The sequence below is a fragment of the Meriones unguiculatus genome, chromosome 21 (assembly GCF_030254825.1).
Source record: "Meriones unguiculatus strain TT.TT164.6M chromosome 21, Bangor_MerUng_6.1, whole genome shotgun sequence".
Lineage (NCBI taxonomy): Eukaryota > Metazoa > Chordata > Mammalia > Rodentia > Muridae > Meriones > Meriones unguiculatus.
In genome coordinates, this window is record NC_083368.1 from 8883548 (window position 1) to 8901493 (window position 17946).

A 17946-nucleotide genomic window follows, 5' to 3' on the forward strand; every position below is an offset into this window, starting at 1 on the left:
CACAGATGTGCTAACCTGGAAGGTAGAAATCTCATGAGGCCTCAATCCTAGACAAAAACAAAAACAAACACACAACATAAACAACAAGAAACTAAGGAATACTGAGAGTGGGAGAAAAAGTCTTCTCTCAAGAAACAATCCCTTCATTGTTTATCCAATGACAAGTGATTAACCCAAAAATCATATGCTAGGAATAGCATTTACTTTCATTCTTTGTGAAAATATCTGAGCACCATGAGTAATGGGAAAACTGGCCTCAGAAATAAAAGCAAATTTCCTTATCATTATAAGGAATATGATCCAAAGACGTGATGAGTTTACTTGTCAAAGATGAAGGATGGGGAGACACAATTAACACTATCTATACCACATTTATTCAATATTGGACCCTTTGTTACAGCCAGTTCAATATGACATGAAAAAGAAAATAAAATAAACAAAAATTTTGAGTATATCACATGAAAAGTAAGAATTAACACTGCTTTTATTCGAAGACAACCTGACTGCATATACAGAAAATCCTACAAAATATACAAATGTGGAAGCTAGTGTGCATGCAATTAAGTTTACAATAGAATGTCACAGTACAAAAACTTAAGTTCTTCTGTATCTTAAAAATAAGAAAAAATAGAAATTAAGTGACATTTGCAATCATGTATGAATGTATTAAATACTTCATAATACACTTGAAAAATAAAATTCAAGATCTACTCCTTGAACTCCACAAACTAATGGTTAAAATTTTTTTAAGATAAAAATAAAAGAAGACACTATGAAGAATTTATGTTGGAAGATCTAGGATTGCGAATATGTCAAAACCATTTACTTTTATAGACTACTGAATTACTAATATACAGTAGAGATCACGTCGTAGCAGCACTGTGTGCAGTGACAGGGAGTCATCGTAGGGAGGTGGACGTGAAGAGAGGGTCAGGCTTGTAAGAAGTTCATGAATCCTGAGAATGTGGGCTGTTTCCAAACCATTGAGAGTTATTTGGCTTTAGGTTTAAAGTAGGTAAAGAGTCCTCTATGTTCCTCACCCAGGTTCTTCTAATGCTAACTTTCACACAGCTACAGTTAAATTATGGTGAACAATCCATTAACATGAGGCATGCTGTTAGCTGAATTATACTGTTCACGGTCCATTAGCTTTTTACTTATACTTTCTGTTCTCTTCCTAGTCCTGCTGGGCTACTGCATCTTACTCGTCTGTCATTTCTCCTTGGTCTTCTTCTGTTGCAATAATGTCTCTATCTTTTGTTGAGGATTTAAAAAAAATGGAATGGTATAATGATTTTGGGGGTGGGGAGTAAGCTGGGAACTATTCATTAGCACTAGCTTGGCAAGTTTTGTAAACTACATTAGTACATATGTGAACTGAATGTAGAAATGGAAAAACATTTCAAGGAAAGAATAGTTTTAGGTACAATTACCAGTTAGTGTTATTCATTTTTGAGAGGCAGGGGCATGAGAGATGGCAGAAGAGATGACCTTTGTATTTTGGTGTTGTTACTGTAGAAAAATGGCCATGATTGAAAAAGCAAAGTGGACAGTTAGTTACCAGTTATTCTGCTTTCCATATACACAACAGCAAACACACTATTTTTTTTTTGCGTTACAGCTCCATGTATCCTTGTCTCCAGCACCCCAATTAGCTCAGCTAGACACTGAAGCTCTGATCCTCTTGCCTCTACCTTTCAACTGCTGGTGTTTCAGAACTTCATCATCATGTCTGAGTTTGCAGACCCAGGGCGTAAATAAAAGGCTTTATATATTCTAAGCGAGCATTCTCCTAAGCTAGCTACAAGCCAAGTTCTAACACAGTGTGCCTTTTTGAGGATGATTTGGTTTATATTTTCATAGGATATAATCTGTTGAAACATATTTTCTGTACGTTAGAAACAACTCTGAATCCGAAACATTTCCTATTATACAGAATAATAATTTTATTCTAATATACTTTTGACATATCTAATATATTTTCCTACATGTGTGCCTATTCAGAGGCAACCATGTATTGTATGTATATGTACACATGTGTAATCATACATGTGGATGGCAGAAATTGATGTCTGGTGTCTTGTTCTATGGCTCTCAATCTTATTTACTAGACAGGATATCACACGGAGGCCAGACCTCACAGCTCTGGCTAGTCTATCTAACTAACTTGTCCTGAGGATCCTGTTTGTGTCTCCTAAGGGTTTGGGTTACAGGCAGCTTTCCATGATTGCTCACCTTTATGTGGAGCTGGGGATTCAAACCATGGTGCCCACATCTGCTTGGCAAGCATTTTATCCACTAAGCCACAGCATCTGCACCTATTTGCTTTTTATTATTGCATGACTTTAAACTTGTGCATGTTAACTCTATTTAACATTTTGATACAAGTATATATTGCATACTGTTTACTTCAGAACCTACTCAACATTTAGAATTTCTTCATGCTTAAAAACAAGGAAAATCCATTCTTACAGCTTTTAAGAATTGGAAGTCACGCATGCCCCTCCCAAAGTCCACTGATAGGGGAGGTCCTCTTCTCCTTCCTTCTGATCTTAGTCTATCAGATCATATCAGGAGTGGCTGCATTGTCATCTTCTATGGCCTGGTAAGGCTGCTCCATAAGAAAAAAATAATAAAAAAAAGAAAATTCCCATAAAAAAAGAATTGGGAAATCAATACCTAGAATGTCTTTTTCTCTTTTTCTCTTTTTATTTATTCATTTGTTTTATTTATTACAATTTATTCACTTTGTGTCCCAACTACAGCCCCTCCCTCGTGCCCCCCCCCCCAACCACCCTCTCTCCCTATTCTCCTCCCATGTCCCACTGATAGGGGAGGTCCTCCTCCCATTCCATCTGACCTTAGCCTTTCAGTTGTCATCTGGACTGTCTGCATTGTCCTCCTCTGTGGCCTGGTAAGGCTGCCACCTACCTCATGGGAAAGTGATGGAGAGATGGCTCAGCCATGAAAGGCTCACAACCATAAATACCTATAATTTCTATAACATGATGGGTAAAATTTCAGAGTGAGAGGTACATTCCAATGTTGAATATTACCAAAATCATGCCTAATCTTCACTTTTTGTGATTTGGGAATAGGAAGATAAAGGTGTGTTTTTTATCACATAATCTGTTTTTTAGATAACATTGCTGCATCTGTGAGTGAGTGTAGGACAGGGAGAGTTTTGAAACAAGCTGATCCTTTCTAACTCTGCAGGCTGCAGGAAGAATGGCTTTCTAACACGTGTGTAGTGAAATGTTACAGCAGGTAAGAAGGAGACCACTTGTACAGTAATTTTCAAACCATTGGAGAGCTTCAAATGTTGTTATATATTTAACATACATAAATGGAAATTAGCAGGTAGGTGACACTCTCACTATTGCCTAGCCCACTGTCCCTATCTATGTCCTCAAAAACTTGTCTTTAAAACCAAAACCAAATAAAGAAAAAGTAACACTAAAGACAGATATTCTACTCATACATAACAAAAAAGTTAATATTAATTTATGTAAGTTATACTTTAAATTTCTTATAAACACACTTTATAGTGTTTAGTTCAAGTAGATGGAAATCAATGTTAGTTTATGAATTTACATTTCTTCACCAGAAAGCTAATTTTCATTGTCTTGTCAATAACTGTAATCTGTTTAAATATTAATTTCACTGGCTTTTAGGCAAACATTTTGAGGACAGCAAGAAATTTTTTGAGATACTGTTTGTGTATTGAAAATCAAATTATAAATTTAAATGTGGAACTCAGCCAAATATTCTTTTTCATAGTTTAATGCAATCTTGCTAATATAACTATAGTAAATGACTTTTGAGAACAAGAAGCTAAAATCAACTTTAAAAAAATACCACCCATAAATAATATGGATTTATTGAAAGACCACCAACTGATAGCTATACCTTTAATTGATATCTGAAGATTATTGAACACAGAATACAGTATTGAAGTACTCTAAAGTTTAGTCTTTCCTACTGTGTTAGTCTGGTTTTGCTGCCCCAACAGAAATTAAAGTAATGAGTAATTTACAATAAGTTATTTCGCATAATCCTGGAAACTGAGTTCAAAATCAAGGCACTAACATGGATGGAGGTTTTCTTACTCATCATCTGATAGAAAGGGGTGCAGAAGAAGTAGGAGGACAAGAGAAACCAAACCCATTCTTTTAGAAGGATTAATTTTCAACTTTAAACCATTTCTGAAGGCATTATCCCATGACATTAATGAGTCCCATTAGGTCCCACTTCCTACAATACTGCATTGGGGATCAAGTTTTACATGCTTTATACATCTTATTTTTAACTTAATTTTACCCACTAAAGGAAAAAAGACACTGTGCCTAGATTTAGAAATAGGAACAATAGTGTATGTGAACATCATTTGACTTGAATGAATTACGGAATTACACAGCCAACTTCATTTCCACAACTGCTTAAAGTCCAAAAGTGGCAAAGTATTGCCGATTGCAAATGCTGTTATGGAATTAATTTTTTAAAAGGTGTGCTCTTTCAGCTATTAGAGCATGCTCCAAGCATCTCTGATGTAAAATCTTGAACAGATGGAGTTATAAACCAGCAAGCTGTTGCATATGGTCTGGGTGTATTGATGGGGATGGCATGTAGTTACATACATAAAAATCACACAGCCTGAAGTATCAGAGAAAAGAATATGCCACTGAGAAGTCCTTGGCTTAAATGGGGAGACAACAGAGGCTCCTCTAATCTTCCCAATCCAGTAGCCACCCTTTCCTCCTGTGCTGGTAACTCAATTTTATGGAAACAAAACTAAATGATCCAGTGTTTTAACTTCAGATTTGATGTTCCTGCCAAACATAAACTCTCTCCGTTCCCTGTGCAACCCCATACGTTTATAGTTTCTCCTCAGCTATCATGAGTTGTACTCCTTACAGTGGCCTTCATCTAGGACAAACAGACTAAGAACAAGGCAGAACAATTAAATTCCTCTCTGTGTTTCAAGCAGCATTTTGCATTGGTAATCAGTTTCACACTACAGCCTTGAAGAGGCAGCAGAAGGTTGCCCTAGAGACAGTGTTTTATGCATCTCAATGAAACTTGGTTTTGGGGTCCCCCAGTTCCAATCCAGTCTGGGCTGGTAACCTCTTTCTTCTGTCTTCAACAAGACTACTTAGGTATTTGTCAACCCAAATCACCAAGGAAGAGAGAACCTAAACTAAGGAATTACTTCTATCAGATTGGACTGTGGGTCTGAAGGACAATATTGATTGGTTTGAGAAGGTCCAACCCACTGTAGGAGGTGTCAGTCCTAGGCGAAGCAAGTCATGGAGTGCAAGCTAGGAAGCAGTGCCTCTGTGGTTTCTGCTTCATTGCTTGAGTTCCTGCCTTGGCTTACTTTGATGATGAACTGTAACCTGTGAGTGAAATAAATTCTTCTCCAAGTCCCTTTTGGTCAGTGTTTCTTGCAGCTAATTACAAGAAATCCTCTGCCCCTTAAGTACTGACATAGACAAATTCTAGTGTTTTTCCCTATGGAGAACTCTGTCAGTTTCAACCATATGAAATTTCTCTGTTTGCTTTCTATGGTGGAGGGTATAAAGAATCTTCAACCATTACTTAGATCCAGACTTTTCTACCTTCTTCCCACTCTTAAAGTATATGTATGTATTTTTTTTTCAAATCTTTGTATGTGTGGATTTTTTCCTCTTTTATTTTTATTAATTACAGTTTATTCACTTTGTATCCCTCCTGTAGCTCTCTCCCTCTTCCCCTCCCAATCCCAACCTCCCTCTCCCTTCTCCACCCTTGTCCCTCCCCAAGTCCACTGATAGGGGAGGTCTTCCTCCCCTTCCATCTGACCCTAGCCTATCAGGTCTCTACAGGAGTGGCTGCATTGTCTTCCTCTGTGGCCCAGCAAGACTGCTCCCCATCAGGGGAAGGTGATCAAAGAGCAGGCCAATCAGTTCATGTCAGAGACAGTCCCTGTTCCCATTACTATGGAACCCACTTGGACACTGAACTGCCATGGGCTACATCTGTGCAGGAGTTCTTGGTTATCTCCATGGTTGGAGTATCAGTCTCAGAAAAGACTCCTGGGCCCAGATTTTTTAGTTCTGTTGCTCTCCTTGTGGAGCTCCTGTCCTCTCCAGGTCTTACTATCTCCCCCTTCTTTCATAAGATTTCCTGCACTCCACCCAAAGTTTGTCTATAAGTCTCAGCATCTGCTCTGATACCCTGCAGAGTGGAGCCTTTCAGAGGCCCTCTGTGGTAGGTGCCTGTCCTGTTCCCTGTTTTCTCTCTCTTCTGATGTCCATCCTCTTTGCCTTTCTAAATGGGGATTAAGTTATATAGGTTGGAAATTTTATAAGAAGAATGAACATTCATTACTCACAGGGTGTAACTCTCCAGTCTTCCCCTATTAAAAATTTCCCAAAATGATTTTATTTTTTTGTTTTGTTTTGTTTTTGTTTGTTTGTTTGTTTGTTTTTTCCCTCAGAGTCTTTTTTTCCAGAATGCTGTTTTATATTGCCACTTCAGCAGTAAAGCATAGCACAACAGCTTTACTCTTCCACTGTATCATCTCAAAATTACAATATCCACCTTAAATTAATTTATAAGTCTTATTATACATAGGAAGACATAAAAGTAATAATGAAATGGAGACAAAGTGTAGCAACACATAGATATAATATTAGCACTTGGGAGAGAGAGAAGCCAAAGAACCAGAAGTTCAAGGTCATCTTCTGTTTCATAGGAAGTCCGAGGGCAACCGGAGTTACAGGAAGGCTGTGTCAAACACTGTGTAGATTGTAATACATTATCGATTAAATCCGAATTACCCATTGCGCCTCGGTATCACATTAAGGAAAATAAAGGAACTTCACCTTGGAGCCATTTAATCAAGTCCACATTTGAATTCTCTTATTTTTCATATATTTGTCCTATCTCTGTAACAGAGACTAAACCTTTGCCTGCCGAAGGGCTGTCTTATGAATCTATTTGTCTCTCCGTGTGTGTGTGTCTATTCTGATGAATATCTGTTTGTTGTATGAGATGTGTGTGACCAGTTCTGTATGTGCTGTGTCTGTGTGTCTGTGCGTTTGTGTTCTTGTGAGTGGTGTCTGTTTCTCTAACGAAGGGCTTTGCTCTTTATTTATTGAAGAGCAGGAAAATGGGAAATTTAGAGCATCACATGGGAAAATGGGATAATTTAGAAAAATCTTTAAAAATTTTTGTTTGGTTTTTGGATTGTTTTCAACATAATATTTTTATTGATTATTTGTGAATTTCACATCATGTATCCCAGTCACACCCTCTTCCGAGTCCTACCAGAGCCACTTTCCCCTCTTATAAGGACCCCACAAATTAAAAGAAGAAGAAAAGTATGCAATTTGTGTTGCTCATATACTCATTGGTGCATGATCAAAAACTCCCAGTGGCCAGCCCCTTAAAGAAAGCTGAGTCCTTCCCACCCCTGACAGAAGCCATGCTGAGTTCTATAGCTTGCGCTGTTGCTAGAAACCACGTAGAAGGCTATGATCGCTTCAGCTTAGTGTAAACGTCAAAGAAGCCACGTTAACAGAGTTTTGTAAGAGAATAAGTGCCTGGTTCCAACACATGCCAACTGACCCACACAACAAACATCCTTGTTTATCAACCCATACCCATACGATTATTGTTTTCATAGTTTATGTAGTGGCTTTTGACTTTAGTATTTGCTGCTTTCAGCAAATGAAATACATGCATTGTTTGGGGCAGGGACATGAAAGGATATAAGATTGCAGCTGTGTATTAGCTTGGGTTCTAAGCATTGATTTCACGGGAAATTCAAGGCAAGGTAAAGTTAACTATTTTACTGTTCTCTTAAGGGAAGTTTGGGTTTGAGCGTACAATAATAGCAGACAGCAAGCATTATTGACTTTGGCTCTGAGGCCCAACAAAAGTTCCAGTCTCTTAAGATGTGAGAGATATTTTCAGAATATTTTATCAGCACAGAAAACAAAACAGAGTAAACAAAAACACATAAATGATGGCATAACAATACACCACAAACACAATTGGGCTCCATGTTTTTGTTTTTTTATGCGTGCATATTTTTTTAATTTTGATATTTTTCATCTTATTGGTTGTTTGGTTTAATTCATGTGATTTCAATTTTATGAGAGAGAGAGCACATAAAGTAGGGTGGATAATGAGGAGAGGAGGACCTAGGAGAGAGTTCGGAGAGGGGAAAGAACATGATTTAAGAGATAAGAGAAAAGTAAATTAAAAATATATATTTTAAGAAAAGAAGATGAAGCAGGCTGAGTGAGGCTGGAGAGCGAGGCTTCTGCATCAAATCCTAGCTCTAGGTTCCTGCCTCAAGTTCCTTTCCAGACTTCCTTCATTAACTGACTGTCATGTAAAAGCATAAGATAAAATTAACCCATTACCCTACCTAAGACATGCTCTAACAAGTTTTGCAGCTGAGTGTGATTAAGATGTAACTTCTTAAATTTATATTTCTAAAGACTAAAACCAACACTTTTCTTATATTGTCATACATGAAAAAATATAATAAACAAACTGAAGTTTTTGATTGAAAATTGGAACTTTTTGTTTGTTCATTTGTTTTCAAGACAGGGTATTTCTGTGTAACTTTGACTAAAGTCCAGACTTGCTTTGCAGACCTGGCTGGTCTTGAACTCACAGCAATCTGCCTGCCTCTGCCTCCCTGTATACTCGGAAAACAGGTGTGTGCCACCCATGCCTGGCAAAAGTTAGAACTTTATAACTTCTGTGGTTTATGGTTAAAAACTGCTGTTTACTTGTAATGATTACAATACCTTATTTGAATCCAGCTGTATATGCATTAAAGCATTTCTCTGGGCTAGAGGAGCCAAGCTTTTATACAAAACCTTTAAATATTAGTTTTCATTTGCATTTGTGAATGGTTTATTTAGCATAGAAATGAAATAAACTTTTGACTGGGCTTTTTGCATACATTCCTTGGAACTATTAGTGAGCATAAACTCATATTACTTTTCAAGATGTTAAAGTTACAATCATGAGTAGAATATGCGATATTTTTTCAAAATGTCAACCTCAGCCTCTTATATTCTAATTTAATTCCTCCCAAATGAGATTGTGCACATGGAGTTGAAGTCAAGGCAACCTCTCATGAGTTGGTGCTTGAAAACGTGTTCTCAGTGATTATTGATTGTCATTATAGGCATGGAATTACTCACTGTTAATCACAGGAAACACACGTGATACTCACGTGCTTAGCCTTCAACTTGCCCTTCAAATCAGCCTTCACTAAATTACCTATTAATTATACAGAAAGGTTAGCCTTTTTTCTTGTTTATTTAAGTTTTCAATGATTGTGTAAACCAACCTTTAATAAATTCTAAATTTTGGGTCAGCCTAGACAGTCTAAAATATGAAATAAAAGGAGAATCAGTTATTACAGCTGATTATTTTAAATGTAAATATTTTGCCCTTTTTTTGAATTTGCTTTTGAATTTATTTATGCCCTTTCACCTTTAAATACTGGCATTATAAACCAGTACTTATCTCTTTTTAAATACATATGCTATGTGTTTATATTTGAATATATTTATATTAGGTCTAGCTTTAACTATGAGGTAAATGAATTTACATACACAGAAAAATATAAATAAATTGATATGAATTATATATAGTAGCAACTGTAAATTGTTCATTTAGATGCCAGAATGAGATTATTGATAGAATTTAATGTTTCATTTTTCTGAGGATTTTTTTTCTTAAAGAAAAGGGCAAAAACATTTTATTTTTCTAATTTATTGAGAGACAGAAATGTCACATGGTTTGGAATTCCATGATGGTCAAAAGTTTCTCTTTCCAACTCTTTGTCTTCCTTGTCACTCATCAGTTTACACAGTAGATACGTTCTAAAAACTTGTGTTATATGTTGGGCAGGAATTCTTCTGAATCATGAAGTGATAATTATACAAGTTTAGCTGTGACAAATTGGGTGTCTACCATGTGAGAAACAAATGATAGACACTGGCTTATTGCTAATCCTCACTGTAATCCCTCCTGCTGTTTTGCCCTTTTAATATGGGCAGATTGAGCCCATAGATGCTTGAGCAGCACCGCGGAGCTGGTGGAAGCAGAGCTTTTGATCTGGATTCCAGAAGCTCTTCTTAATTCAAGGGTGTTTTCATACAGCATATTTATATTTTTAAAAATGGCACTTAAATGACTCTGTAAGCTATTGGTTCTCAGAAAGGAGAAATCACACAAACCCCACTGACCTTGGCATTACTGTGCTCTCTTGCAGCATGCGAACTTATGAACCAGGGCATCTTGGCCCTGGTGAGCTCCATTGGTTGCACATCAGCTGGGTCCCTTCAGTCCTTGGCAGATGCCATGCACATCCCACACCTCTTCATTCAGCGCTCAACAGCTGGGACCCCAAGAAGTGGCTGTGGCCTCACCCGGAGCAGCAGGAATGATGACTACACTCTTTCAGTTCGTCCGCCTGTCTACTTGAATGAAGTCATCCTAAGAGTAGTCACAGAGTACGCATGGCAGAAATTCATTATCTTCTATGACAGTGAATATGGTAAGTATTGGGATTGAGGAGAGTCATAAGGTAATGTTTGCATGAGAAGCAACTGCATTAAATCCTAAAAGTTTTTAAGGAACTTACTAATCATTTGTGGTTTTCTTCCTTCTACTATACCTCACAGCAACAAACAAACAGAACTGTTTTAAATGCTATTGAGCTCATCCTCTGATTAAATACCTCTGAAATAAAGCATAAATATAAACATCTCTTGGAATGTATAACACACACTTGTTATCCCAGCACTTATAAGACTGGGGGAAAAGATGGAGGGTTCAAGGCTAGCTTGGAATATTAACAAGTTGTTGTTAGTATTAAATAAATAATAAACAAACAAACAAAAAGTCTGCACCTAACTCTCTGTTTAAACCTCTTTCTAAGTAGTCTGACTATAATATCTTGAATTAAAAAGAGAATACAATCCTTTAAAATACATAATTCTGTGATTATGATGATGATGAAACCATGGGATGATCATAGCACACTGGTAGAAAGATAGCCTCTTTTCTTTTATTGAATAAAAATGAAAACCTGACAAGCTTGTTTGTAGAGCTGTTGTGACATTACTACTAACTTAATGTCTTGCCCGTTGTGGTTGATGGAAGTAGAAAATATTCTCTGCATGTTTTACTCGATATGAGGTGCACTAAAGCCTACAAAGAGCTATGAACCAATATTTCTACATCACTTACTGTGGTGCGCAGAGTGCACTGTATCACGGAGAAAAAACAATCTACCTCAGAATCTTTGCTTGTGATACATTAACACATTAAGAGAAGATAACATTTTGGTTTAAATTCTTTTCTGAAGCTCTTCAGTTTCTAATGAGTCTCAAGCTCTTTACACGTGGTTCTCCCCTTATGCTCGTGAGGAGTGGGAGCAGGGACTGGAGCTGGATATCACCAACAGAGATTAAATAAATCCCCAAATGAAGGATTCATTTAGAAATGTTCTTCCTTTGAAGATTCTAAAATGTTTCTCTTCTGGGTCTTGTTTTTCCATTTTTATCAAAAGAATGTTTTTCTTGGCAAATAAGTTAATAAGCATGGAAAACAAACAAACATTCAAAGCAATTCTTTCTTCTCAGGCTTTATTGTGAAAGTCAGACCAGAGGCAGACAAGGAGACAAAGCTGAATGCCAGGAGGTTGGCAAAATTCTGGCAAGCAACAAAGGAGAGTCCCCTGGGGCGGGCCAGGAAGAGGGACAGGAGCTGTTACATTTAGACCCAAGTGGTCAAAGTGGCCTGGCCTTTTGGCAGGCAGAATCCCAGAACTCAACGGACAAACTTGAGCCAAAATCTGTGGACTCTCTGGAAACACACTTTTTGACTCCAAGACGGAAACTAGTATTTTAGTTGCTAAAGTCACATTATTTAGGGGTCACAGATTGAGGATTAAGAGACTGTCATGAAAAACAGAAACAAAAACAATATTGAAAACAATTGGCTCATCAGCAGAAAAAAAAAGATGGGCTATTGAAGCATGAAAAGCTGTGAGATGATGTTTAAACACAACACTGTCTCTAGAATCAACACTCTTACTGCCTTTGTCCGCTTTCGCCTATTAGAATGTGTTCCTTTCCAATGTTAAATGGTGTTCACAGCCTCTGATCAAGTGTTAGCTGAAATCATGAATGTTGAAAATCCAGATCTTTAATGGGAGAAAACAGTCTAATAAAATAAGCAGCAGAAGAGTGATTTCTGATGAAGATACTTTTCAGCATTGAATGGGAAATTTAGCCTTTGATTGTAAAAGTCTGTAGGATACAAAATCACTTACTACACTTTATTTTTAAACCCCGTGAGAATTACAGATGGGGTTCTTATAAGAGAAGACACTGTCCTTATGGATGAGCTGAATGCTGTCCTGAAAGTGTCCCCTTAGCCCTCAGTCCCAGTCATCGACTTACCCTTGAGAACCCCCTTTCTCCTCTAAATGCTTTGGAGTGCATCTGGCACTACAACTGCACAAGGATGATTTGGTCTCCATTTAAACACAGGACAAACAAACAAGTAAAAAATCCCTGACTCTGTTGGTAAACTTGCCTTAGACTTACTTAGAGTCCTGAAAACCAGCGCTGCTACGATCATCAAGATTATTTCCAATAATAATTCTTATTTAGTAAAAGAAAACTTTTCTTTTAATGTTTACAATCAGTCTGGTTAGGGAAAGACTAGGCTGGGGTCCAAGATCAACAGCTCCCAGAGGCTTTGTACCTGGAGGAGAGCTAATGTGTTCACATCTGGTCATCCATCGGGGACATCATTCTAAGTGGATTAGACTTGACTTTTATCTTGATTATGAGGAATTTCTTCCATTAATGAATGGATTAAGTATCATTACTGGATGGAATCAAGCAGAATGCTGAGAACCATGGTTGTTGGAGGTGAATTTGCTTACAATAATATATATATATATATAATTCTAAAATATACACATTATATACACATATATGTATATATGTGCATATATCTTTTATAAAGAGGGAGAGAATGTGTATATTTCAAGCTTCTCTATCTGGCTGATTAATGATGTCCTCTTCTGAAGTAGTTAATTATGATTAAAGCAGTCTAACAAAAAAATCATATCATTGATTCTATGTAAATGAATCAAAGTTTTTGATAAGTATGGAAACTTTATGTTGAAGGAATTAATTTAAGACTTTATTCTCCAAAAGGCTTGAAAAGAAGGCTGTGTTGCTGAGCTTTTAACAATGTGTACTGTGTGAAATAGCCAGTTCTTCTTAGTACATTACAAAGCATGAGTTAAAATGTTCTTCAGAATACGTGTTTACCTTTAAATATTAAAAACCTTACAGTTAATAAAAAGAGGGAAGTTGTTTTTATGTCCTCTGAAAGAGGAAACGGTGAGTTCACTTTCCAGGGACTGAATGTTGGCGTAAGGTAATGAAGACTTTAATTTTGGCAGCAGTGCTTAAGCAGGCTTCCTGGGTAGACTTTGATCTTGGTTATTAAGGTTAGGGATGCTTTTGGGAGGCAGCATATGTGAGAAATGGCCACTTTTATGGAGAAAAATGTGACCAAGTCTTAAAGCAACTGAAATATTAAAAATACCTTATTTTTTACTTGCCAGGAACTAGAGCGAGTATTTTATACTGTATCATTTAATGCCAAGACTATAATAACAACAGCTAACGGTTAGAGAGTGTTTGCTATATGAAGCCACTTTGCTAAATTCTTCAAATGTATGCGTTATCTCGTGAAATCCTCATATTCATCTGCTTAGGCAGCTGTTAATATCATGAGCATTATTTTAGATAACAGCAATATTAAATATTAAGCAACTTCAACAGAAGAAGCCAGATGCGTCAGTGGTCTCCCTATTATTCCTGTTTCTGGCCACTATTTTAATTTACACTGTGGAAATAAAATTAATTTCTAAGAAGGTTAAAAAACCAAGTTCACTGATTATATAAAATCATTTTTGTTAAAGAGACATAATGAAACCTTCCAATTTCATAGATATAATAATAATTTAAAGGAAAACTATACCACGTTTTAATTAGAAAGATTTGATTTTTTTAGAAGCAGAGAAACAGAACAGTAATTAGGATAAAAAATAACCTAGTCCATCATTATCAAGACCTAACCATTGTCACATACCAGAGAGAGGATCTTAAGTCTCATGAAACAGCAAGTAGCATGAGTCTTGTGTTAATCTTTGGTTGATTTAATATAAAGTCCACCCAGGTCTGTGAACAAAACCAGTTCGATGTGTGTGATGTGGGCTTGCCTACACTGAGGAACCCTTGTGACTTCCCTCCTCCTGAGCACTCCCGCTGTCAAAGGTGCAGTGCACAGAGCTTCTTAGACAATGGCTGTCATCAGATCCTTCTCTTATACACCATTGGCCACTAGCAACTTTCCCACACATTTGCAATTCTTCAAATCAATCTGGAGGACAGAAATTGGGACCAAATCCACTTCATTTCCTCACTGCTTTTTTCGATAAGACTATAGTGAACTTTTTAATGAATAAAACAAGTCCCAATAACAGGTAGACTTTCTTTGAAAAATTGCATGGCATTTTCCTTAAATTCTTACATATACCTTTCCACTGTATCAAAAGGATTAATCTAGGTACAAAGATTTATTTGTGATCACAAAGATTCCATTGCCCAAGGACAAAGTTTCTTATCTATAATAACCCTGACCAGTGGGTCGAAGGTGAATAGACTGACATCCAAAACTGAAGATTAAAGAGAATGTTTTCAAGTGGACATCTTCAACTGCAGTGAAATTTGAGCAAAAATGTATAGAGATTGTTCCATAAAGTTGTCTTAAATGAGTAAGGGTAGCTTTGCTTTAGAGGGTTTCATTAAAACATATCATTGCTGGCTGCAGCTTACCTCAGCACTTGACATCTCAAGACCATTTCCAATATGCAAGTCCAGTGTCTTCAAGAGAGTGCTGACCTGGAAGTGCTATTTCTAAGGCATCTGAGGTTCACCTAGATGGGACACAGACCTGTGGTATCTAGTATCCTTGTCAGTTTATAATATTTGAGAATACTCAACTTATATAAAATGAAAAAAAAATCTACTCTTAATTAAAGGAAAGTTTTTGAAGTTCGTTGATACAATTTTGAAAGCTGGGTGATAGTGGCACATTCCTTTGATCCCAGCATTTGGGAGGCAGAGGCAGACAGATCTCTGAGTTTGAGGCCAGCATGGTCTACAGAGTGGAGTTTCAAGACAGCCAGAGCTACCTGTCTAAAAACAAGCAAACAAACAAACAAACAGAAAACTTGCCCTTATTATCTATTCCAGAAAGCTATTGCTGGACCTGATACTTCTTTTTTTAATTTTAATTTTTTTCTTTATTAATTACACTTTATTCACTTTGTATTCCCCCCATAAGCCCCTCCCTCCTCCTGTCCCAATCCCTCCCTTCCTCCACCCTCTGCATGCATGCCCCTCCCCAAGTCCACTGATTGGGGAGGTCTTCTTTTCCATCCTTCTGATCCTAGTCTGTTAGGTCTCATCAGGAGTGGATGCATTGTCTTCTTCTGTGGCCTGGTAAGGCTGCTCCCCACTCAGGGGGAGATAGTTAAAGAGCAGGCCAATTAGTTCATGTCAGAGACAGTCCCTGTTCCTATTACAATGGAACCCACTTGGATACTGAACTGCCATGGGCTACATCTGTGCAGGAGTCTTAGGTTATCTCCATGCATAGTCCTTGGTTGGAGTATCAGTCTCAGGAAAGACCCCTGTGCTTAGATTGTTTGGTTCTGTTGCTCTCCTTGTGGAGTTCCTGTCCTCTCCAGATCTTACTGTTTCCCACTTCTTTCATAAGATCCCCTGCACTCTGCCCAAAGGTTGCCCATAAGTCTCAGCATCTGCATTGATAGCCTGCAGGGCTTTTAGTAAAAACATTTTTAGGGAATAATCATGTTCATTTATTTGTGTGTTTCCCTTGGCTTCTTTCAAGCAAGGCTGAACAAATAAGAAACAGTATAACTCACAAGCCTTCAGGTGTAGTAAGTTTTGTTCCTAGCTACAGGTGGGGTGTCTTCTTACACCCACATGATGGGCAAGAATTTTGCCAGTATTCTACATGGGCAGGGATGTGTTCCCTGCGTTTGCAATAGACTCATTGGTCAGTTTACAGGACTGATGGTAAAAGTGTGGTGGAGCCATCTGGTAGGAATACAGGTTACAGCAGTAAACTAAATACAAGCACTAAATCCAGGTTACAGGATCTTCACCAGAGCATCTCACAAAGAAAAGTTCCAAATTCATTTTTAAAGACTAAGAACTTCCATGCCATCCCCAACTCTATAAGCCAAAGTTGTCTTGATGGGTTCTTTCCACACTTCTAGAATCTTGAAGTACCATTCTAATAGCAACAAGTTTTGGTATTTATCTTCAAGAAGAACTGCAGGATATTTCAAAAAAAATTATAAAGGGATTGTATCTCCCACTCTGGCCTGCATGGGTCATTAGAAAAGGATCTTGCAAAGTCTGTGCTCATAAAATGCTTATGACTTCTATGAATCCTGCTAAAACTTTGGAAGGCTGTTGGACATTTAAAGATAAATCTTTGTTACTGTGAGTTTCTTGCTTTAGGTTGGTTGTTTTTGAAAGAAAGAATGAAAGAAAGAAACAAAGAAAGGAAAGAAGAAAGAAAGGAAGAAAAAAGAAAGGGTATAAAGTTAGGTAGGTGTGGAAGAAGGGAAGATCTAGAAGGAGTTGGGAGAGGGGAAAAGGGTGAATTTTTTTCAGTTACAGAAAGCAAAAACATGTACAGCAATATTATTTAATGCAAATGTGCAAATGTGTTTTTATTTTTTCTTATGAAATTAGTTAAAATAAATTTATATATAAGAGTAAAGAAATCTATGAAATATACACTTATTTTGAAACAGAAAATTCTAAGGCTAGTTTACTTGTCATAAAACTGGTTTTCAATAAAAAATAGCATAAAATGTGAAAAAAGTGTGAATGCAAGACTGTTTAGCTCACTGTCATCTTAAATTTAATGAATGAGAAATTTATTTTTAAAATACACTTGAGCATCTCAGATCTTTCCTCACTTAATTCTTTTGTGTCCATTAATATGTTATTATAAAGAACTTACAAATAAAAATTCACACAGTAAAATTAACCAGACCTGCAGTCTGTACATCTGAATTAACTTTTGTACAGTTAGAACAGCCATTATGAAGTTATGAAGCTTCACGTGGGATTTTGCACTTTCACAATCAAATATATTTTATGTAATTATATAACACCAAAAACTAAAAAAAAAAAAAAGAGCTGAACCTAAACAATGGAAATTTGCTTTATATCTTTTTCATGAGTCAAGTGTTCATTACTTTCATTGAGTCCTTCCTTCCCCATCAGCCAATATTTACCTTCACTTTCTCTCCTTTCTATGTTATGCCATTCCAACAGGCACATCTGTTTATCTGTATGAGTATATATTGATATATATATATGTATATTGTATGCATATATAATATATAGTATATTGTTTGACAGTCTCCCTTAGCTATCTTCATATCCTTTTATTTTATTTTATTGTGTGTGTGAGTATTCACCTGCATGATATGTGAACTGCATGCCTGGTGTCCTCGAAGTTTGCATACGTAGAATTGGAGTTTTGGATGGCTGTGAGCCACCATTTAGGTACTGGAAACTGAACCTGGGTCCTCTGTAAAAGCAATAAGTGTTCTTAACTGCTGAGCTATCTCTCCACACACACACACGCACACACACACACACACACACACACACACACACACACGGCTAGAATCAACACTTGATAATATGATTTCAAAGTTCATTTTTCTGCAAATTTTGTGATGTCATTTTTCCCGAGAGCTGTAGTATTCCATTTTTATATGAG

General features: G+C 37.0%; 1 protein-coding gene across 2 annotated transcripts in view; it reads left to right on the top strand.

Moving 5' to 3' along the window:
- Grid2 (glutamate ionotropic receptor delta type subunit 2) overlaps positions 1-17946 on the top strand; it is a 1564629-nt gene that overhangs the window by 762249 nt on the left and 784434 nt on the right. For both annotated transcript variants that reach the window (XM_060374191.1, XM_060374189.1), the window contains exon 3: positions 10289-10573. In XM_060374191.1, the coding sequence (XP_060230174.1) occupies positions 10289-10573 (285 nt within the window). The remainder of the gene's footprint in view (positions 1-10288; positions 10574-17946) is intronic.